The sequence below is a fragment of the Orycteropus afer genome, unplaced genomic scaffold (genome assembly GCF_000298275.1).
Source record: "Orycteropus afer afer isolate SDZICR_OR568_19922 unplaced genomic scaffold, OryAfe1.0 scaffold00021, whole genome shotgun sequence".
Taxonomy (NCBI): domain Eukaryota; kingdom Metazoa; phylum Chordata; class Mammalia; order Tubulidentata; family Orycteropodidae; genus Orycteropus; species Orycteropus afer.
The window spans coordinates 20,838,466-20,863,345 of record NW_006921608.1 but is presented as its reverse complement, the minus strand read 5'-3'; the positions used below and the strand labels follow the sequence as shown (position 1 = coordinate 20,863,345).

The 24,880-nt window shown below is 36.4% G+C and overlaps 1 protein-coding gene across 1 annotated transcript in view; it reads left to right on the top strand.

The window, feature by feature from the left end:
* The window catches only part of TMEM67 (transmembrane protein 67), a 72,726-nt gene that overhangs the window by 23,390 nt on the left and 24,456 nt on the right, over positions 1–24,880 (top strand). The window contains exons 5-20 of the mRNA XM_042783636.1: positions 267–336; positions 428–502; positions 2,994–3,056; positions 5,740–5,894; positions 6,009–6,117; positions 6,815–6,901; positions 7,581–7,646; positions 10,065–10,221; positions 11,413–11,536; positions 12,831–12,939; positions 18,495–18,551; positions 20,359–20,457; positions 21,801–21,899; positions 22,579–22,665; positions 24,401–24,500; positions 24,596–24,735. Coding sequence (XP_042639570.1) covers positions 267–336; positions 428–502; positions 2,994–3,056; positions 5,740–5,894; positions 6,009–6,117; positions 6,815–6,901; positions 7,581–7,646; positions 10,065–10,221; positions 11,413–11,536; positions 12,831–12,939; positions 18,495–18,551; positions 20,359–20,457; positions 21,801–21,899; positions 22,579–22,665; positions 24,401–24,500; positions 24,596–24,735 — 1,597 coding nt within the window. The remainder of the gene's footprint in view (positions 1–266; positions 337–427; positions 503–2,993; positions 3,057–5,739; positions 5,895–6,008; positions 6,118–6,814; positions 6,902–7,580; positions 7,647–10,064; positions 10,222–11,412; positions 11,537–12,830; positions 12,940–18,494; positions 18,552–20,358; positions 20,458–21,800; positions 21,900–22,578; positions 22,666–24,400; positions 24,501–24,595; positions 24,736–24,880) is intronic.

Genomic DNA, 24,880 nt, shown 5'->3' with positions numbered 1-24,880 from the left:
ACTTGACTGCTAACCAGAAGGCTGGTGGTTCAAACCCACCAGCCACTCCTCAGAAGGAAGATGGGGCAATCTACTTCCATAGTGATACTGCCTGGGAAACCCAAGGAGGGGTCGCTATGAGTCGGGTCTGACTCGAGGGCACATAACAACAACAACATTTTTAGTTGAATTAATTTATTCTAATCCAGCATTTAGGAAAACAAATTCTTGATTAAATTAGTATAATTTGTTCATACTTTAAACATTATTTTTGTTTTATTGAACAGGTGTATTCGATGTGAACCAACATTTGTTAATACCAGCAAGTCCTGTGCATGTTCAGAACCTAACATTTTAGTAAGGCTAATTAGATTGATAACATACAGTTTTTTCATTAAATTGCTTATACCTTGCCATAAACTTGATTTTTATTTATTTATTTATGAAGACAGGGGGATTATGTTTTAGCAGCACAGGGAATTTTCCTCCACGTATCATTTCAGCTGCACGTTATGGAGAACTTGTGAGTATGTTTCAGTTTTTTTTTTGTTGTTGTTGTTCCACTAAAGATCTTCATTTCTTCCTTTGGTAATTACTTTGAGACTAAAATAAGAAACATTTATGTATAAATCCCTTTACAACAGAAATGATCAACCTAAGAAACATTAGACTAACAGCTCATCTTTGTAATTTATAACTACAGTACTCTTTTACGCACTTTTGCTTGGTCCTTTTTCAGTGAATCACAGAATTTCTAAGTTGGAATTGCCCTATATAGGTCCTATAAAGAATGCAGTATAATACAGATTTGAAATCCTGGATTTGTTAATTATTTGTTTGTTATTTTTAGACTTTAAGAAAGTTAAGTAACATTTCTAAACTTTAGTTTTATTGTTTATAAATTAGATATAATAATTATATATATGTCACAGTGCCTGTACATGATAAGCACTGGAAAAATGAGGATTATTAATATGTTGTCAGGTTCCTTACTTTGTATATTAGAATATTTGGGGCCCTCTAGAGTTAGAGTTTTTACAACAGATGCTGGTAATGACAAGCATTTGCGAAACTAGAAGTAAGTGGATGAATTGGAACTTGAAACAGTTTCTTGTGGCTGCTGTAACAAATCACCACAAATTTGATAGCTTAAAACAATAGAAATTTATTCTCTCACCCTTTTCTGGTGGCTAGAAATCAGAATCAAGATGTCGGAAGGGCCATGGTGCCTCTGAAGGGCCTATGAGAGAATCTTTCTTTGCCTCTTCAAGTTTCTGGTAGCTCTGGGTGTTTCTTGTCTGATGGCAGTATGACTTCAGTCTCTTGCCTCCGTCTTTACCTAGCTTTCCTCTCTGTGTCTCTGTGTCTTCACTTCTTTCTTGTCATTAGACTTAGGGCTCATCCAGTTAATCTAGGGTGATCTCTTCTTCAGATCCTTAATGATATTTACAAAGACACTTTTTTCAAATAAGGTCACATTCTCAGGTGCCAGGGTTATGATTTGGATGTACCTTTTTGGGGACAACATCCAACCCACTATAAAATAAAAGGAGTTAAGGTTCAGAGAGAATAGGGGTTGGATGAATTTTTTACATGAACGTTGAAAAAATTTCCATGTGAGCATTAGAATGGATAGGCTGTGATCTAGTTGCCGATGTCATTATTGAATAGGTCAGAGTGATTGGGAGGGCTGTGAGGATAGCAATGATGAAGTTAAAATCTGGGATCCTGATAAACAAGAAAAAATACCTCCCCTCTAGTATACTCTTGTGGGGGTAACAGACAAGTACCAAATAATTGCAACAATAAGATAAATGTTAACATAGATGTATATGTAAGGAGCTTTCAGACCACTGAAAGTTGGCTCAGTAACTTCTCTGTAATAAGATGCATGTCTTCTGGAGAATTCTTCCCCAATGTTGGATTACTGTGATCTTCTGTGTACAGTTACTAAATTGATAGGTCTCTAATTTTCTTTTTTAAAATAATTCAACTTGAAATTATTTTGCCCAAAGCTCGAACAATATCTCTTTTTCCTATCTGGTCCAAAAAATCATAAAACAAAACCCACTGCCATAGAGTCAATTCTAACTCAAAGTTACCCCCATTGGGTTTCTGAGGCAGTACATCTTTACAGAAGTAGATTGCCCCATCTTCCTTCTGTGGAGTGGCTGGTGGGTTTGAACCACCAATCTTCTGGTTAGTAGTCAGATGCCTTAGGCACTGCACCATAGGATCCCCAATTATTTAAAAATCATGTCCCTTCCATCTCTTCCAGTCTGAAACAGTTTTTCAGTCTTGTTTTCCATGACCTTGGCAGTTTTGAAGAGTACAGGCCTTACAATATGTGGGACAATATTTATGCAATATCTATATAATCCTAAGTGGTAAAATTAAGCAATGTTACAATGTGATACTAAGTTAGAATCTGTTTTGTGTGTGTATGTATGTGTGCATCTTTTTATATTATTGAAAAGGGCATAATAAGTTTTTGGATATTAGATCCACTTTTTCTCCTTGTTTTTATTGCTTAAGTGATACAAGTTTGAAATGCACTCCTATTTGTAAGAACTGACATTGCTGAGCATTAATTCTTATCTCCTGTTAGAATTTATTTTTCTGCTAACTTTGAGAAAATAATGTTACTCTGTTTTTTAAAAAAACTAATATTTTATTGTGTTTAAGGTGAGAGTTTACACAGCAGATTAGGTTCCCATTTAATAATTTCTACACAACTTATTCAGCGATGTTGTTTACATTTTCACAACATCATTAATCTCTTTTACTCTTTTCTGATTGTACCATTTCTAGTACTCTAGTTTCCCTACCCCCTTACCTTCTCATCTTTGCTTTAGAATATTTTTTTCTATTTGGTTTCCTATAGATGATTTTTCTTAAAAAGTAATGTTACTTTTTTTCCTATTCAACAGTAAGTATATTAGCATCTTCCACATAGTGTGGAGTTAAGGAATCTTCATTTGAATTTAAAACTGAAACTCATCTTTTGTTTATAGGGCATGTCTTTCACTTCAGAATGGTTTGCAAAGTATTTGCAATCATCGGCAGCTGCTTGTTGGGTAAGTTTGAAATTTTAAAAATACCCTATTTCATTTTGAAGAACCATGGTACCATTTTCACCAAGATGATAAAAGTTTTCTAACTAAGTAGACTTATCTCCTCTATTATATATTTTTTAAGAAGAATAAATCTTTCTTAGTGGATTGAAGGAGAATACATAAAGATGATGTTATTCATTATATATACATTTGATGTCCCCACACTTAATTGATCATCTAGTGCATGCTAAGCCTTGTTCTCAAATTGGGTTATGTATTTCAGAAAAAGACAAAATACCTTATGGAATTATATTCTAAGTAAATGTTAGGTGGTGCTAGGTGCTATGAAGAAAAGTAAATTAAGAGGGAAAGGATAGAAAATGGGAGAGTATGCTATTTTATATAGGGTAATGAGGAACAGGGAGTCCTGGTGGCACAGTGATTAAAGTGTTCCACTGCTAACCAGAAGGTCAGCAGTTGGAACCCACTATCCACTCCACTGGAGAATAATGTGACAGTGTGCTTTCATAAAGATTTATAGCCCATAAAACTCTATGACCAGTTCTACTTTGTCCTGTAGGGTTGCTGTGAGTCAGAATCTTTTTTGATGGCAGTGGGTTTGGTTGGCTGTGAATCAGGTACAGTGTCTCTGGAAGGATGATATTTGAATGAAGACCTCAAGGAAGTGAGAGAGAGAGCACCATGCAGATGTCTAGAGGAAGAGTAATCTAAGTAGAGGCCACATACAGCAAGATGAAAGGTCCAGAGGCAGGAGCTTGCTGAATAGTTCATGATTAAGAAACAGCAAGGAGACTGGAGTGGCTGGAGCACAGTTAGCAGGGAAAGTGGAGAGAAGATGAGGTTAGAGAGGCAGGGAGAGGCTGTGGCAAGGACTTGAAATTTAAGAGATGGAAGAATTTTGTGCAAAGGAGAATGTGGCCTAAATTATAGTTTTGAAAGGATCACTCTAGCATGGAGAGTAGATTTAGTTAGCCCAAGGACAGAAGCAAGGAGGCTGATAGGAGAGTATTATAGTAGTACCAAGTGAGAGGTAGTAGAAGCTTAGATAGGAGTGGTAGCCATGGAAGTGAGTAGAAGTGTTTAGCTTCTGGATATACTTTAAAAATTGAGCTGATGAGATTAGCTGGTGAGTTGAATATGGGTAGGGAGAGCAAGAAGATTATTCTGATGCTTTTTACATAAATAATTGGAAAATTAGAGTTGTCTTTTCCTCAGTTAGGGAAATTTGAGAAAGGAAAAATTTGAGGATCAGAATCAACAAATCATCTCATTTTGTTGTTCATAAAATAAATTACTTAAACAAAAAGGAGTAGATTTATATGTATAGAATCTAATATGCAAATAATTTTTTTCAAATATAAATATTTAATAGTTTTTTAAAATATCATGCTATAAAGTTTTACTTAGTTCTTTCATTAGCTCGGCTTTATATATTGCCTTGAAATTTACATTTAAAATGTGCACATTATTCCTCTATCATATAAATGTTTTGTTTCTACTTAAGCTAGAAGAAAGGTGTTAGAGAGGCAAAGGAATTTACAGAAGAATGACACCTATTCCTTACTTACAAACTATCTAGTTATCTGACATTTCAAATTTATGACAATAGTAAAAATATCCAATTATTTTGTGCATTAACAACATATGGCTCACAGTAATGAATATCAAGGTGCAATGGACTCAGACATAGCAAAGATTGTGAGAATGGAATGGGACCGGGCAGTGTTTCTTTGTACTGTGCATTGGGTGTACCTTAGGCACCGTGCCATAGGATCCCCAATTATTTAAAGGACATGTCCCTTCAGTCTCCTCCAGTCTGGAACAGTTTTTCAGTCTTGTTTTCCATGACCTTGGCAGTTTTGAAGAGTACGGGCCTTACAATATGTAGGACAATACTTATGCAATATTTATATAATCCTAAGGGAGCTCTGGTAGCGTAGTGCCTAAGGCACTTGACTGCTAACCAGAAGGCTGGTGGTTCAAACCCACCAGCCACTCCTCGGAAGGAAGATGTAGCAATCTACTTCCGTAGTGATACTGCCTCGGAAACCCAAGAAGGGGTCGCTATGAGTCGGGTCCGACTCGATGGCACATAACAACAACAACAACAAAGTGGTAAAATTAAGCAATGTTACCAACATAATACTAAGTTAGAATCTGTTTTTTTTGTGTGTATATGTGTGTGCATCTTGTTTTTATATTAGTGAAAGGGACATAAGTTTTTGGATATTAAATCCACTTTTTGAATCAGAACTGACAACAGCACCTAACAACAACAGTGACATGATTTGTTAATTGTATAATGATATAACAGTCCAGTTGTGTAGTTATGTAATTTGGCAGTTATTTAATGATATAGTCATTCTCCATTTTGTGACCTGATGTGGGCATCCCTAATTTTCGCATAACACCGGTATTTGTGTTAACGACTTGGTTTTTGGAACCTAACCATGTCAATAAATGAGGAGTGGTTGTAGCATAAGTAAAAGTAAAACTAAAAAAACAAAACTCACTGCCATTGAGTTGATTCCAACTCATAGTGACCCCATTGGGTTTCCGAGGCTATAAATCTTTACGGAAGTAGATTGCTCCGTCTTCTAAAGTCAAGCATAATTTTTCATATCAACTTTTGCTTGGGGTATTAAGATCTAGGTTACATTTATTTGCTATTGTTCTCTTGTAGGTATATGCCAATCTAACATCTTGCCAAGCTCTGGGAAATATGTGTGTGATGAACATGAATTCTTATGACTCTGCCACTTTTGATGCATGTCGACTATTTCATTTTATCTTCGAAAACACTGTTGGGTTAAGGACTGTTCATTCTGTTTCATTTTGGTAAGGACATTTTAATTGGTGAAACATCATTTTGACTGAATCTAGTCAAAATGTTACTTTCACAAACATAAGAAATAATGCTTATATCATTAAAACAATTATAATTGTTTATAGGAGACAGAATCTTCCATGGCTGTTCTATGGAGACCAGCTAGGATTAGCACCTCAAGTACTCAGTACTACACCACTTCCTACAAATTTCAGTTTTAAAGGGCAAAACCAGGTACAAGTGACTGTATTGTTAAAGAATAAGTACATTTTAATTTATAATTTTAAAAGATAGTGAAAAAATTTCCAGTTAAAATTCATGCTTCTTTAGGTTATTTAGAATATTGGTTACCAAACTAAATATAAATAACTCCTTACAGGACCTGAATAATGTAGAGTTTAGCTGTTTTGCTTGAATACACGAATACCTTTGGATTGTGTGGTTATGGTAGAAATTAGTGCTTTTATGGTTGGGAAAGCTAGTTTTCATTATCAAATGCAAAACAATCTCTGTCCTTCTGTATCTCCACATGTTTAAGAAGTGTTTTCCAGTAATTTGGGCTCTGGGACATTTCCCAGCCATACCAGGTTCAACTTCTCACCTCCAATTTTTGACTTTCTAGAGTGAAGGAATAAGATTATTCCTCCTCATCTCCTTTGCTACCATTTAACAGGTTCAAGGGGAGGTTCTCTGTCAGCAGCACTGTCCCTCAACTCTGAAATGATAATTTTTGTACAAACACTAGACCAATTCTCTTAGGTGTGTTTGATCGTAGAGATAGATTAATTTAGCTTCAGAATAAAGTTATCACCTATTATAGTACATCATTGGAAAAAGAAAGGATGAGTCAACAATGAAAATTTCTTTATTGAACACTTTATTGCTTTTAGAGTATGTAATATTATTTTATTCTTATTTTTTTTTTAATCAGAATACAAAACTGAAGTTTGTTGCTGCTGCTTATGATGTAAGAGGAAATTTTATCAAGTGGCAAACTTTAGAAGGAGGTGTTTTACAGGTGAGCATGATTCTAGCTAAAGAAGTAGTAATGTGTCCTACTTTTGACTGAGGCAAAGATGAGAATAAAGGTCTAGATTATTGCTTGAATAGAGCAACAGTTGCATGCTACAGTTGATTTTTTTCTTGAGCTTTAAACTGGAATTTTTTTTTTTTCCAAATTTTTATTGTGATTCGGGTGAACATTTACAGAGCAAATCCATTTTCCATACAGCAGTTCACATACACTTTGTCTCATGACATTGACTGCACTTCCCACAATGTAATAGCTCTCTTCCCACTTCCTCCCCATAGGTACCTCTTCCCTGTGCCCTTCCCTCCGATGCACTCCTGCCCCCTGAGCTGTCTCCCTGTGCATTCACAGCCCTTCTATTCTCCCATGATTGATCTCTCCAAGGAGTAAATCTGCCTAATGTAAATGTGCAGCTCATATGCCTGTCTTTTGTTTGGCTGGGGGCCACAGGAGTGGGTTCAATTTAAACTGGAATTTCTTAAAACTCTTTAAATTATGACTAATTTATAACAAAAATGTTCCTTTAATTTGCATACCCTTGATAAATTAAGTAAGAATTAAATAAGGCATGTATCCACATTAGGGCTTAAGGGCTCTTGGATGTAAGCAAATAAAATATTTTTGTATTCTTGTGAAAGATACTTACCATTTTATTCACCTGCTGTAGCTTTGTCCAGACACAGAGACAAGACTAAATGCTGCTTATTCTTTTGGAACAACCTATCGACAAAATGTAAGTGTGAACTATATTAGTTTATATTTTAAGCTTCATTTTAAAAAGAGGATCAGCACTAATCTAAATTTTTGAATTTTCAAAATTGGAAATGTTTTTAATACAAGTGAATAATTTCATTGATTGATACAATTTTTTATTATTTGGGTTCAGAACATATTTGGGCATGGAACATCTTAATTTAATCAGCATAAAAGCATATCTTATTACCTATAGAATCTTAAACATAATGTTTCTGTTGTGAGTTGCCACTGAGTCACTTATGGCCCATGGTGACCCCATGTGTGGGAGTAGAGCTGCTCTGTAGGATTTTCAAGGCTGTGACTTTTTAGGAGAAGATTGCCAGGCCTGTCTTCCAGTGTACCTCTGGGTGGGTTTGAACTGCTGTCCTTTCCACTAGTAGTCAAGTGCTTAACCAGTGTGTCACCCAAGGACTAAGTGTGATGTTGTATTAGATTTTAACAGTCAGTGTTCATTTGCTTTTAGATTACAGGTCTTAAAAATAATGGTTACTCTTCCTAGTGATTAATAAAAATACTACTTTTTCTTCCATGCCTCACCGAGAGCAAGTAAAAATGTTTCCCTCTCTCCCTCCGTACTTTTCTCTCCCTTAACCTTCTTTCCATTGGTAGCTTATTGTGTGGGTCAGAGGAGCGCTGATGGCACAATAATTGAGGGCTCATCTGCTAACTGGAAGATTGACAGTTCAAACCCACCAGCTGCTCTGCAGGAGAAAGATGTGACAGTCTTCTTCCTCAAAGATGACATTCTTAGAAACCCTGGGGGGCAGTTCTACTTTGCCTTATAAGGTCATTATTAGTTGGAATTGATTCAAAGTCAGCAGTTGGTCCTTAAGATAGCTTTGTGAGGTACATATTATTTGTACTTCACTGATAAGGAAAGGTACTGCTAAAGGTACAAAGAGAAAGCATCTTCTGCCCTCCTCTAACTACACAAGAGGAGGACTGAATCACCATCAGCAGCCCAAAGCCTGTTCTTATGAGGCCAGATACGCCACCACCCTCCATCCCTCTTATTAACCTTGACCCTAACTGTCCCTCCCAAGCACCCACCACCTCTCTGCTGGGTGAGATAATTTGCTGCAGTGGTCACACAGAGCTCACAGGTTATGGGGTTTATTAGGGAAGCAACAGGCTACAATTCTAGTTCAGGAATGCACTCAGTCTCTCTCAGTTGGTTGTCTCAGCCAGCTGTCTCTCTCAGCCAGCAGTCTTAGCAGCACGTCTCTCTCTCAGCAGTACATCTTTCTCTCTGCAGCACATCTCTCTCATCTCTCTTTCTCAGCAAGCATGTCTCTCTCAACCAGCAGTGCAAGAGAGAGATTCCTTCTGTCTCTTGGAGGGTTCATTTTGAGGTTGGCATAGTGGCAAAACTAACCAATCCCAACATCAGAATTCTACACACCTGAGAGAGAGCGAACTTTCCCAGAAGATTGCTTCATGCTGGTCCAACAGAAATATACCAGGTGGATAACTTTAACAATCAGCTGCTCAGTTGCCCACAGCAAAGTGGGAGTTACAAAGACTATGGCTTGAAAAGCCATACCATGTAATATAATACACTGCATGTACTCAATAAGATTATGTAATTTATCCAATGTCTTCAGCAAGTAAATTGTAGAGCCATTGTTCTGTTAGGTCGAAAAATCATGATTTTTACGTTGAACCTAGCTACCTTTCAAGAAGTTCACAGCCTTGTACAAAAAACAGCTGTATAGCCAAAAAATTGCAAAGAACATGCTAAGAGTTACTCTATAAGTAGGTATAAGAGACTATGTAGGTACATAGGAAAGGGCCATCCGCAGCTCCTGAGGAAATACAGAAAGGCTGTACAGAGTGAGTACTAATTGGGCTTATAGACTCAGTGTGAGTTTGCCAGGAAAGCACAGTGGGGAAGGGAATGTCAGACAGAAGAAACAATATCTGTAATGTCAGAAAAACATAGACTAGGATAATAAGTTTAAGGCACTGCAAGTAGATCAGTATGAATGGCCCATGGGAAAAGTGGGAGATAAGCCTGGTTCAAGCAAGAGCCTAACCGTAGATGGCACTGTACATCAGGAGAAGGAATTTGGACCTCCCTTTGGAGGATAGTTTCTAAACCTTTTCATTGATATCTTATACAGTTAATGTTGAAAATGAAGGCACATCCTCTCCAGCTGGGTTGTAGCAAGAACTAGGTAGTTCTTTACTATTAATTTTTTTGATGCTTATAAAAGAATATTTAAAGTATTCATATGTTTTGGAAGGCACATGGAAATGCATGTAAACAAGATCGTTTAAAGATGCTTAATTTTATAAAACTGGAAATAAAAAAACACTTTGAAAAGAAAATAAATATGAATTTTAATTTTTAATTGTGATGCTTTTATGTTTAATTTTAGTTTTATTTTTCCAGTGCGACATTCGTATTTCTAAGATTCTAACTGACTTTCCCACGCCTATATTTTATGATGTATACCTCGAATATACTGATGAAAATCAACACCAATATATTTGGGCTGTGCCTGTGTTAAACCTGAATCTTCAATACAATAAATTATTTGTGAACAAAGGTAAGACATCCATACTCTTTTTCTGAGCTAAAACCAATACATAAGTCAGCCAATAAGATAACTTAATAAACCATGGATTATACAAAGGTCATGGATTGTTTCTTATTAAATGGATCTATATAGCGTGATCAAAAAGAAAACATAAAATTGATGATTTAGAAGTTTTTACTCAGTATATCAGGAATATTGTTAAGAAATTAAACTATTTTCAAGATTATATTCTGAGAAAAATTAGTAGAACTAATTAATTACTAAATAGGGGTACCTTCTTCAAGTTGTCCTTGAGCAGCTTTTTGGACAGATTTGTTTCTTTTAATGGTTTTCCATATTATAAAATCCTGCTTATTCAGGTAACTTTCAAGGAATACTCTTTCAGATGATGAAAAGTCCAGACAGAAGATGTTCATATGAGGTAGAAAAGACAGGATGTTCATGTGAGGTAGAAAAGACAGAAGATGTTCATGTGAGGTAGAAAAAACTTAACAAGAACTCTTTACAGCAGTAGATCATTTTGCAGCCATCTTATCCAAAACAGAACGTACTAACTTTGTATTTTAAATTTGTTCAGTAAACTTGGAAGCAATCTTGAATAATTTCAGTGTTGGCTTTTTTAAAACCATTTTATTGTATAATTTATATACCATAAAACATACCAATTTTAAGTGAATAACTCAGTGATTTGTAGTAAATTTACAAAGTTGTGAAACTTACCAGAAGCCAGTGTCAGAACACTTCTGTCACCCCGAAATAATCCCTCATGACTGTTTCTGGTCAGTTCTTAATCCTGCCTGCAGGTCTAGGCAACCACTAATCTGTTTCTGTCTCTATGGATTTGGTTTTTTCTGTACATTTCATGTAAAAGGAGGCATACAACATGTAGTCTTTTGCATCTACCTTTCACTTCATTTAATGTGTTTGAAGTTTATCCATATTATAGCATGTATCAGTAGCAATCCTTTTTACTGCTGAAAAGTACTCCATTGTATAGATGTACTACGTTTTGTTACCCATTCACCAGTTGATGGACATTTGCATTGTTTCTCATTGTGGCTATATTGAATAATGCTGCTGTGAACATTCATGTATCAGTCTTTGCATGGACATATGTTTTTATTTCTCTTGAGTATTTACCAAGGTTTTTTTTTCCCCTCCCCTTAATGCCAATCTTTAATTTTCTTTTTATGATAAAAGACAGTAGTTCTGGCAAATGGCTCCTGACTCGGCGCATTTTCTTAGTGGATGCAGTAAGTGGACGAGAAAATGACTTAGAAGGTCACCCAAGAGTAATTCGAATTGCTACCCAAATATCACTGAGGTAAACAAATGTCCAATGCACTAAATTAGGCATAAAGTATATGGGAAAATATCATAATGAAAATGTTTATCTTTAATTATCAGATGAAAACAGTAAGGACACTGAATTGCAACAATATATAAGATATTTTAAAGATATCTATATAGATTGATATACACCAATAGAGGTGAAGAACCCAGGGGAAAATTATATGAGAACATCTTAAGGAGTTTTGTTAAAATTCACAGGCTAGGCCTCACTCTAGACCTGATAAATTAGAATGGGGTTGAAAGGTGAATATCAGTGGGCTGAAATGGTACTTTAGAGTGGGTGTAGCAGATGATCATTCTAGGCAGACTTTTCCCCTCATTGTCTCCTTTAAGAATCTCTGTTCTAGATTGATCTAGTTCATTATCAATACATACCTCTTTTAAGGATAGCACATTAACTATGACCCTACTAGGGTAATGCCATATAGTCCATATTTCTTTATCTTTACCAGTGTTGAGATTCTTGTCTCCTTAAGATGTTGATTGATTTGCCTACACTTGTGTTTTATGATGGGTTCCTTGAATACACTGATGAAAATTAACACCACCGTCATGTATTAGTTTGGAACTTTGAAGCAGTTCAGTATACATTATTTTCTTCCACTGTTTATTATTTCATATTGATTCTCATAACAATCTTAACAAGTTACACAGTACAGAAGCTTTGTCATGTATCTTACTGAAATCCAAACGTACTGTGATATGAGAATTCCTTCAGTCCGCCATTGTAGTATCCAAAACAGACAATCTAATTAACCTGACTTGATGTTAGTGAAACCAGGCTGGCCCCTAATGATTGACATTTTCCTTTCTGAGTTCACAAACTATGCAATACTAATGCATTAAACACAGCAAAATATAACCTACTATATGCCAGAAACAGTACTAGATCTGACACAATTTTGTTAATAATTCATCTTTCTTTTTGAAAGTCAAGACATTATCTGCCTTTCTTTAGGCTCCCTATAGCATTTCTCATTTGAGAATTCCTCAAAGATGGTTCACAGTGTTTTCATCTGTAAATTTCATAGCATCTGGATTGAAGAGTTTCTAATTTGTCTTAACAGGGCATGATGTTTAACCACTTACGGTACATCCTATGTTTTTATCATTAGTTCATGTTGAGTCATACCCAGTTCTTAACTCATTGGTTCTGAGATCATCAAGACAATCTATATTAAATTAAAAATGAATGATATGTAAAATTATGTTTGAGGACCTAGGTATTTATATTCTTTGTAACTAGAAATGTATTTTCATTTAAGTAGCATCCATCTTGTACCCAACACAAAAAATGGAAACATCTACCCCCCCTTAATTACCATTGCCTACAATGACATTGAAATCAAAGATCCCAACCTCCAGTCCGTGAAGGTGAGTTCTTTACTTATTTTAGTGCCCTTGTATATGTTAATGTAATAGAGATACAGTTTACATTATGGTCAAAAGACAGTTTTTTTCAAGTTTCAAATAAACTGTTCTGTATATATAGGCATCTTAACTATTTTTTACTAGTGATGGTAAGACTCCTGAGTATAAAAAAGCAAGAATTCAGTTTTTTAGTAGATAACATCACTAGCAGTCATCTGTCCCTGTTAAGAATCCTGATGTGTGTTGAGATATTGCATGTCCGCTCTTGTCCTTTTTGACCAACTTGCTTCTGTCAAAATTTTACCTCCTTGCCAAATTAAGCCGGGAACATAAACTTTATATTGAGTATGTATGTTCTCTTCTCACCAGTCCATAGCCCACTTGATAGGCAGAAGATTAAAATGATCAGCTTTATAACTAGTAGTGTTAGAGTGAAGTAGAGAATGCAGTTTGGACCTGAAGCCAGATAGACTTCTTTCTGCTTCCCCACCTGAGATAAACTTACGCACAGAACTAAAGACCTCTTGCTTGGGAGGGCCTGTACACAGATAGGAGACCTTGTATACCCTGAAGACAGACTGTCCCAAAGAAAAGGAGCCTGGACAAAACTGAGCTGCACAGGCTCAGTTCCTCCTCTTAGCCTCATCAGTTACATGAAAAAAAGCATCCTTGCTTTGAGGAGGGTTAAACAGGGAAAGGTAGAGTTAAAAACCAGAGGTTATCCTTGTATGCTCTTTTCCTCCTAAAGACTGAGTGGATATTCCTGTCCTCTCTAGAACAAGAAAAGTCCAGGATAAGCATTCCTCACCTCCATGGCTCACTAATAGCTTTTCAATTATACTGTTTTACTTCTTTGAATTTTAATGTTTAGTTCCTTTAGCTAGTGCTTTTGGCCTCTCTGTTATACTTGCATTCATTTGCTATTGGATTCAGGCTTTAATTAAGCAAAAAGTAGATGTATAATATAATTTTTAAAGATTTTTCCTTCCTCATTTGTATTACCTAATGTTGGCTAAGGCACTTGACTGCTCACCAGATGGCTGGCGGTTCAAACCCACCAGCCACTCCTTGGAAGGAAGATTGGGCAATCCTACTTCCGTAGTGATACTGCCTCGGAAACCCAAGGAGGGGTCGCTATGAGTCAGGGCTGACTCGACGGCACATAACAACAACAACAACGTTAAATTTCGTTTCTACTACATGAGCTTATATACACCATGATGAGAGGGGGAAAAAAATCTAAAAACATGCTTAATAACAACAAAAAACTGCATAGTTAAAAATTTCCTAGAGTGATCAAGAGTTGGGGGTGGTGGTAAATATACATGTAACAAGGCATTTGCCATTTCAACGGTCTTGATAAGTACAGTTCACTGAATTAATTTTGTTCATCATGTTGTTCATCTATCACCTTTATCCATTCCCAAATTTTTCCAACAAGTATATTTTTAATATAAAACATTTCAGGGTCTTTTCTTTTAATATTATCCTTGTCTAAACTATTAGAAACTAATCCTTGATACACCGGAAAATAAATTTAAAAAGTTGAAAGATTCATGAAACTATGCTGAGGAGACTCACCTCAAATTTACTGTGGTTGTAAAACATACAGCTGTTTCATCATTTCTTGTCTCATGTCAGCTGAAAGAAATAGGTCTTTCTGTAGTGATACTGCCTTGAAAACACAAGGAGGGGTCGGTATGAGTCGGGATTGACTAGACGACAGTGAGTTTGGTTTTGGTTTTATTTTGCTGAACAGATCAAGTCTATACATATGATTTCTTTTTTTGTTTGTTTGTTTAAACATTTCGTTGTGTTTGAGTGAAAATTTACAGAGCAAATTAGTTTTCCATTCAATAATTTTTACACATTTTGTTTTGCCACATTGATTGCAATCCTCTCACTATAACAGCACTCTTCCCACTTCCTCCTGGGCTCTATATTTCTAGTCATCCTTCTTTCCTGCTCCTTCCTGCCTTTTGAGCATTGTCTTTAGGTAAATGCTGCCCTTTTAGTCTTGCTTAGTTGACTGTATTGATGAGTAGTTCCTCCCTCGTATTGTTACTCACTTCATAGGCCTGTCTCCTGTTTGACTGAAATTGATCCACAGGAGTGAGTTCAGTTTCAGGCCTGAAGGGTGTGTAGGGGGTCATAGTCTTGGGAGTTCCACTAGTCTCTATCAGACCAGTAAATCTGGTCTTTTTGAATTTTGATTTTGAATTTTGTCCTGCTTTTTTTTTTTCTCCCTCTCTGTTCAGGACCACCTTCTATTGTGTTCCCATTCAGAGCAGTTGGTAGTGGTAGCCGGGCACCATATAGTTCTGGTCTTGAGGTAGTGGAGGCTGTGGTTCGCTTGGTCCATTAGTCTTTTAGACTAATTGTTTCCTTGTGGCTTTGATTTTCTTCACTCTTCTTTGCTCTGGATGGGGAGAGACCAATAGTTGCATGGCTCAAAAAAACCCAAGTTTTTATAGTTGACTGCTCAAAACTTTTAAGACCACAGTTGCTACTTACCAAAGTAGGATATAGAATGTTGTCTTTATAGACCCTTATTATGCCAGTTGACCTAGATGTCCCCTAAGACTGTGGTCCTAAGTCCCTAAGCCCAGGGACTCATTCTCTCAAGGTGTTTGGTTGTTGCTAAGTTTTCAAAACTTTGCCCCCTGTATGTTCTACTATATCCTTGGATATGTTTGTAGCACATGCAGATTCATCTGTAGAAATATGCTCTGCCAAACCTATATATACTCATGAGTATGCTCCCATTTGCCTTCTCACATCTCTTCAGCTTGCATGACTATCTAAGTATCTACTCACAGATATTTGTTGTTACTGTTATTGCAGGATTGTGTCAGTGATGATGTTTACCACTGTTGCCTTTTACTCTTGTGTATCTCACAGTGTCTTCCTTTGTCTTGGTCATATTGTGCTTAACTAACTCAAACTCACTGCCATCGAGTTGGGTCTGACTCATAGCGACCCCTCCTTGGGCGGTGTTAGGAGACAGTATCGCTACGGAAGTAGATTGCCCAACCTTCCTTACAAGGAGTGGCTAGTGGGTTTGAACCACCAACCTTCTGGTTAGCAGTCAGATGCCTTAGGCACTATGCCATCAGAGCTCCCATGTTATACTTATCTCCCCTTTATTATATATTGCCTTTCCCTTCACCCAAGTTAATACAAGTATACTCTCCAGTGATTAACACTTTTCTTTTCCCGTCCAGGTAACCATCCAAGAATGCTTCTCTCTGTGTGTCAATCTTATCTTGACTTTTTATAAGTGATCTCATATAATATTTGTCCTTTAATGATTGACTTGTTTTGCTCAGCATAATGTCCTCCAGATTCATCTATGTTACAGGATGTTTCACAGATTCATCGTTTTTCTTTAATGTTGCGTGGTATTCCATTGTGTGTTTGTTTATCCATTTATCTATTGAGGGGCACTGAAGTTGTTCCCATCTTTTTGCTATTGTGGATAATAACTGTGATGAACATGGATGTGTACATACTTATTTGTATCATGGGTTTAATTTCTCTAGGACATATAGCTAGTAATAGGATTTCTAGATCATATATTTCTATTTCCAACTTTTTAAGGAACCACAGTGGTTGTGCCATTTTGCAGTCTCACCAGCAGTGTAAGAAAGTTCCATTCTGTCTACATTCTTGCCAGCATTTGTTGTTTTCTGTTTTTCTGAACCTTGTTATTAATGCTGAGGTGAAATGATAACTCATTATTGTTTTCATTTACATATCTCTAATGGCTAAGACTCAGTGGCTGCAACGATGGGCTCGGGTATAGCAAAGATAGTGAGGCTGGCACAGGATCGGGCAGTGTTTCGTTCTGTTGTGCGTAGGGTCACTATGAGTCGGAGGCTACTCGGTGGCACCTGACAACAACAGTGGCTAAGGATTATGAGCATTTCTTCAATGTGTTTGTTTTCTGCCTGTATATCTTCTTTGATGAAATGTCTGTTCATGTTCTGTGCCAATTTTTTATTAGTTTGTTTGCCTTTTTGTTGTTGAGGTGTTGAAGTTTTCTATAAATTTTAGACATTAGTCCTTTGTCAGATACGTTGTTGATGATAATATTTTCAGTCTGTATGTTCTCTTTTTCTCCTTTTGGAGAAGTCTTTTGATGCGCATAGGCATTTAATTTTTAGGACAATCCAGTCATCTAGGTTTTCTTCTGCTGTTTATGCATATTTAGTTAGTTTGATAGTATATTTATGCCCTGTATTAGGTTCCCTAAGTTTCCCCCTACTTTTTCTTTGATGATCTTTATATTAAGTTTACATTTAGGTCTTAGATCCATCTTGAGTTAGTTTTTGTATATAGTATGAGGTATGGATCCTCATTTTTCTGCAAATGGATATCCTGTTTAGATTTCCTTGTTAATACTTCAGAATCTCCATTTTCATTATCTTACGCTTCTCTTGTGTCTGTTTCTAAGAAACAAGGACCCTTTCTTTTAAGTTAAGCTCCCAACTGTTTATATTATTTTCTCTAGTATCCTGTTTCATCCCTAGCCCTTTATTCAGTCAGCCTCTCTGATGGTCCTTTTCCTTTGCTTATACAAGCTCTGAGGTTCCCCATCTTAAAAACAAACTAAGTCAACCAACCAACCAAAATCTTCCCTCAATTCTACCACCTCTCCAGTCTGCTATTGTATCTCTTTCTTTCATTTTTCAACCATTTTATTTCTTAGAAAACCTCTTTCATGAAAGTCTACTATGACTTCCACATATTAAAACCCATTGCCATGGAGTCAATTCTGACCCATAGTGACCCTATAGAGCAAAGTACAACTGCCTCCGTAGTGTTTCCAAGGTATAATCTTTTATAGAAGTAGACTGCCTTGTCTTTATCCTGTAGGGTGGCTGGTGGTTTTGAACCACTGACCTTTTGGATAGTAGCCTAGTGCTTTAACCATACCACCACCAGACCTCTTCCTTCCACATACAAAGGCTTTTTTCTTTAACTTGATGTTTTTACAATATTAAACACTGTACTCATAACCTCCCCCTTCTTCATGAAACTCCCTATTCCTTGACTTTGACAAGACTTAGGTATCTTGCCTCTTTTACCTCCAACGGTCCTACTTCTCTTATTCTTTACTGGTTCATCTTTCTGTCCCATAATGCAGTATCCCTAAGACTCTTATTCAGTCCTTTGATTAACCTGCCTTTTTAGAGTATGATTGTTTGTCCATTTGCTAAGTTTTTGATCATAATATCAGCCACATTTCTCAGTTATAGAAACCTATCATAAAGTGAAAGATCATTAATTTGGATTGAAATGTTAATGGACCTCACCTAGCTTCCAGTGAATCCCTCTTTCTTTAATGTGTGTTCAGGAGAGATTATTAAAGTAGCATGGATAATACCTAAAAACATACCCATTAATATATCAATAATAGTTAGCTCTAGTAATGTTGATGGTTGAAAAGTATGGCATTTATGGTAAAAATCCAGCTTCAAATATATTTGTATAATGAGAGTAGGTTTGTATTACATAATTTCACTATGACTAATTTGCTTTCTTTTAAATATCAGGTTTCTTTCTCAGTCAGCTATGAGATGAATCAAGGAGAGGCACATGTCCAGACAGATGTGAGTTTATTTTAACCTGTTAAAATATTTTTTCTGTAAATTTTTTATTGTGAGTTGGGTGCACATTTACAAAGAAAATTCGTTTTACTCTCAACAGTTCATGCATATTTGATTTCACAGCTCCCCAACCATAAAAAGCTCTCCTCCCATCTCCTCCCTGTGACTTGCCCTTCCCTGTGCCCTTCTTGTCTATGCTTTTCTGCCTGTCCAGGTTTCCCTCTGCGAATACTACCCTTTTGATGGCTCATGGTTGATTCATTTAAGGGGTGCATCTTCCTAGGGTAGGTGGGTGCATCTCCCCAGGATAGATGTTCAGCTTGTAGGTCTTTCTGCTGTTGGGCTGAGAGCTAATCTGCAAAAGTGAGTCCATTTCCAGGCCTGAAGTCTCAGGGGTTCCACCAGTTTCTATCCAACCAATGTTTCTGGTCACTTTTGTGTTTTTGAATTTTGTTCCACATTTTTCCTCCTACTCTATCCAGGATCTCCAATTTTGATCCCTTTCTGAGTGGTTGGCATTGGTAGCCAGGCATCATCTAGTTCTTCTGGTTAACCTGTTAAAATATTTACAGTATGTTTTTAAATTTAAAAAAACAAAACTTTAAATGTGTAGGAAAGTTCCAAAACAGTATAGCAATTCCCTTATATACTCTTCATCCAGTTTCTCCCAATGTTAACATCTTGCATGACCATAGTAAAATTACTACAATCTGTGAAAAATACTGATGCAGTCCTCTTAACTAGTCTACATACTATTTGAATTTCACCAGTTTTTTTCACTATCATCATTTTTCTGTTTTGGGATTCATGTTGCTTTTAGCTGTCATGCCTCCTTTGTCTCGTCTAATCTCTGAAAGTTCCTCGTTTTGTCTTTCATGAACTTAACACTTTTGAAGAGTTACTGGTTAATTACTTTGTAGAACAGCCCCCAGTTTGGATTTGCTTGATATTTTTTCATAATTAGATTGAGTTCATGTAATTTTGGCAAAGACACCAACAAAATGATGTGTCCTCAGTGCATTGTATCAGGAGGTACACTGATAGTATGGACTAAGTGTGTCTTCTAACTGGTCAGGTTAACTTTTGTCCTATGCTGACGGTGGTGTCTGTAGGTTTCTCCACTGTTAATCTTCCCTTTGTAATTAATAAGTATCTTTTGGAGAGATGGGAGCTCTGGTGACATAGTACCTAAGGTATTTGACTACTAACCAGAAGGCTGGCAGTTCAAACCCACCAGCCATTCCTCAGAAGGAAGGTTGGGCCGTCTACTTCTATAGTGATACTACCTTGGAAACCCAAGGAGGGGTCGCTATGAGTCAGATCCAACTCGACGACAGTGAGCTTAGTTTTTCTGGGGAGATGCTTTGAAGCTGCCAGTATCCTGTTTCTCATCATCCTTTTGCCCTCTGATTTTTGCAGCCATTGATGGTTCTTGGCTGTATAAAGTTATTACTGTGATACTTGCTTGATGGTAATTATTCCCATCATTCCTTCTATATTTATCCCTGCAATTCTGTTGTAAGGAGAAGCTGTCCCTTCTCCTCTGTGTATTTCTTTACTTGTTCAATTATTTATTTAAATCAATAGGCACTCATAGTTACTTATTTTATTCTAGTGATTGAAATCCATTACTCTCTTTTTTCTCCCTCAAATTGCCCCAGAGTTAGCTATTGGATATCTCTTCACCTTGGCTCATGTGTTCTTTCAGCGCCATCATTTCTTGAGTACTTTTTTTCTGTTTTCAGTAGCTTTAAACTTTTATGAGAGAAATTATATAAATTCTAAACTGTTCTTGTATTTTCTTTTTTAGATTGCTTTGGGTGTGTTGGGTGGGCTAGCAGTTTTATTGTCTCTTTTGAAGACAGCGGGATGGAAGAGGCGGATTGGAAGTCCCATCATTGATTTACAGGTATGCTTTCAGGAGTTTTCAAGGTGTATTTTTATCTTTTAATTATTCTGAATCATTCCTGTAAGACACAACTAGAAGAATTACATTTCTCTGGGGTATAAGACTATAAGAGGTATTACTGGGTCATAGGATATATCTGTACTTCATTTCCTTTCCACATTGTTATATGCAATCTATACTCCCATCAGCAGTCCTGTTCTTATTTCTTCACATCCTCACCAACACTTGGTAGGATAATTTTCTAGCCTTTCAGTTTTTGTCAATTTGATGATATATAAAGTCGTATTTCATTATTAATTTATTTTCATTTCTTTGGTTACTCTTCATAATCATTTGAGTTCCTCCTTCTGAGAACTGTATATATCCCTTGCTCCTTTTTCTATTAGGTTCCCAGTTTTGCTTGTTTAGTGGAAGAAGTTTTCTGTATATTCTAAATAATGAGTCCCCTTTTATATTTTGATGTTGAAATATTATCTCCAAATATATAACCATCTTGTGTTTTTTTTAACCTAAGTAGTCCCTAATTTTACAGAATTTTTACATTATCACATCTGAGTATCTTCATGTTAATGGTATATGTTTTTAGGATCTTGTTTAGGAAGATCTTTTTTATCTTAAGATCACAAAGATACTCTTCTGCATCTTATTAACTGTAGTTTTCTTCTCCTTTAATCTTTACATACATATCTATCTATCTATCTATGTAATATAAAGCTGAGTTACCTGTTTATTTGACAACTAGTCACTGAGGACCTATTGTGTAAGTGACAGTCACTATATGTATGAGGTGCAGGTGGGATGAGCTGACAAGAGTTTGCCAGAAGGAAGGAATAAGCATTTGATAAGACAATTCTCATTTTATAAAATATTAGAGTTGAAAATGTAGGGTAGTTAAGCTTTGGATAAGTGGTTTGGAACTAGCAGGTGAAGCTAGAAGGTTAATTTTGGTCCATATTGCTGAAGGACCTTGTAGATGAGAATTTATATTTGGTAGTTAGTGAGGAGTCATTTTACATTTCTAAGAAGGGGAGTAACATAACGTAATTTACATTTTATAAAGCTGTTTCTGATAGTACCATGGAGAAAACTAGAAAAAAATTAGGAAACCATTCCAGTGGTCTTAGATAGTGAAAGATGAGAAGAGCTTAAGTGAGACAGGCTGTTGGGGATGGATCAAAAGGTAAGGATCAGAAAGGTATCTAGAGGTGGATTTGCTTGGTTTTGTAACGTGAAACAAGGTTTAAAGCTTGAGAAGAAACTGCTTGGATGATACATTCTCTAAAATGGTAATATAAATCAATTGAATCTGATACTTTTAATAACTAAGTTTTTTTAAATTGCAGACAGTTATGAAATTCTTGATATACTATGCTGGCGATCTTGCCAATGTTTTCGTTATCATCACAGCGGGAATAGGTCTTTATTGGCTTATTTTCTTCAAAGTAAGTGAGTTTCTGAATTTAATCTAAATGCTAGTGTCTGAATAACTGGTTAGCCCTCTTTATAACTGAGCTGTTTTTATTTTGGGGGTATTTCCAATCAAGAGGGAGCTCTGGTGGCTCAGTGGTTAAAGTGCTTGGCTGTGAACCAAAAGGTCAGCCATTCAAACCCACTAGCCACTCCATGGAACAAAGATGTAGCATGGTAGTCTGCTACCATAAAGATTATAATCTTGGAAGCCCTATAGGGCAATTCTGCTCTGTCCTATACAGCTGCTATGAGTCAGAATCAACTCAGTGGCAATGGGTTTGGTTTTGGTTGGTTCCAATCTAGAGTATTAAAAAAACAAAAATCAAACTCACTGTCGTGGAGTTGGATCCGACTCATAGCAACCCCTCCTTGGGTTTCCAAGGTGGTATCACTATGGAAGTAGATTGCCCAACCTTCCTTTTGAGGAGTGGCTGGTGGGTTTGAACCGCTAACCTTCTGGTTGCAGTCAAATGCCTTAGGCACAGTGCCACCAGAATTGAGGCAAGTGCTAAATTTACCATTCCCTGAGCATGACATGTTTGTTAAGTAAGTGCATCACCATCTCCCTCTCTTACAGTTTGTTTTGGTTTATAAATTGTGCTTAGTAAAACCCTTGTATGAGTATATTTAACCAAGTAATTTTTACTGTAGGCACAGAAGTCTGTCTCTGTTTTCTTACCAATTCCAGTTCAGGAAGAACGTTTTATTACTTACGTGGGATGTGCTTTTGCTCTGAAGGTAGGTTTGCAAAGGATAAGTTACCAAATTTAAAAGGCCTACTAATAAACCAATAAGTCTTTAAAATTAAAATACTTTTAAAATCTTTGATGTAAAATTTCTTTGGTTTTGAAAGAAAGCATGAATTATTTAATTTCATGTGGCAAGTCTGCTTTTATTTATAGTAGCTATCTCATTCTGAATATCCATCTTAAATAATTTTTCCAAAGAATCCATTACATATGTTTGAATTACCGTGAGTTATAACTACTTTGATAAAATAATGTTTGAGTGTATGACTTTTCTTCTTTAAGGCCTGATGATTAATTCATAGTGGGGACAAAAGCCTTTGGGCATGAATTTGAGGGCAGATGCCTTTTCTCTGACTTCATACTTCTTTCCTCTTCTTCCCAAGGCAGGCCCTCCCTGTGCTTTAGCAATCCTCATTAACGTGTGTGAAGCATTTCCTTGCCTTTGCGTTATGCTTATTAGGTATCTCTACTTCCCTCTGAACTGAGCTGCTTCAAGAGAGGAATCATCCTATGCTTACAGTTTTATCCTTTGTTTGATCAGTAATACATCTACTAGGAAGAATACCTCAGAGTTTATACTACTTGTCTTAATTCTCTAGTGCTGCTATAGCAGAAATACCACAAATAGATGGCTTTAACAAACAAACTTATTTTCTCACGGTTCAGGATGCTAGAAGTCTGAATTCAGGATGTCAGGCTTTCTCTCCCTGTCATCTCTGGAGGAAGATCCTTGTCGCTTCTGAGCTGCTGCTCCTGGGTGATCTTCATGTGGCTTGGCATGTCTCTTCCCCCATCTCTGCTTGCCAGCTTGTGTTTAATCTCTTTTATACTGCAAACGCAATTGACTCAAGATAAACACTATACTGATCTTGTCTCATTAACATAACAAACGCAACCCATTCTCATATGGTACTATAATCACATATATAAACCCACTACCATTGAGTCAGATCCAACTCATAGCGACCCCTCCTTGGGTTTCCAAGGCGGTATCATTACAGAATTAGATTGCCCAACCTTCCTTCCAAGAAGTGGCAATCACATACATAGAGGTTAGGGTTTACAACACATATTTTTTGGGGACACAATTCAATCATAACATTACTTCTGTAAGTGAAAATAATGAGAAATCTTAATACTATAGAAAAAAAAAAAGATAGTGAGAGCACCCTAAAACCTTACACCCGAACTTAAACTTACTGCCACTGAATTAGTTCTGATGCATAGTGACCCCCATTGGGTTTTCAAGGCTGTAAATTTTTATGGAAACAAACTGCCCCACCTTTCTTCTGCAGAGCTGCTATGGATTTGAACCATTGACCTTTTGGTTAGTAGCCAAATATCTTAACCGTTACACAACCAGAGCTCCTTAAAACTTTATTTAGGATAAGCAAATTACAGTGAAAATATCTTTATCTAGAAAGAATGCCAGGTGAAGAATGCCAGGTGAAAAGAAAGTATGCTTCTGAAAACCTTGAGCAAGAAGTCAATTATACCAGGCCTTCTGTATTAGGAGGAGATAGTGTACCTCCTGCTTTCATATCTCTTTTAAGAAAAAGAGAAATGGGTGGAGAATTAATATGTATATGAAAATTCTGTAAATTTGGGGAAAATTACATTTCTTGTGGGTAAAGTATGTTTTGTTTCAGAATGAATCAGTACTATTTTCATAAACAGACTTAATGCTGATACTTTTCACATATTTTATTGTTTGTCCTTCTCAGGCTCTACAATTTTTGCATAAGCTCATATCCCAGATTACCATAGACATATTCTTTATAGACTGGGAACGACCTAAAGGAAAAGTTCTTAAAGCTGTTGAAGGTAACTGAAATAACCATTTGTAGCAAAATTCTTTTACTCCATTTGCAGAACAAAGAAAATGAAATCCTATTATTCATTTTTATCTCTCTGACCAGGTGAGGGTGGTATACGGAGTGCTACTGTGCCTGTAAGCATATGGAGAACATATTTTATAGCGAATGAATGGAATGAAATTCAGACTGTGAGAAAAATTAATCCACTTTTTCAAGTACTTACTGTCATCTTCTTTTTGGAGGTATAAACTAATGTAATTATATGCAATATATGAAAATCTCATACCTCATAAATATTGTTGTTGTTGTTGTTATGTGCCGTCGAGTCGGCCCCGACTCATAGCGACCCCTCCTTGGGTTTCCGAGGCAGTATCACTACGGAAGTAG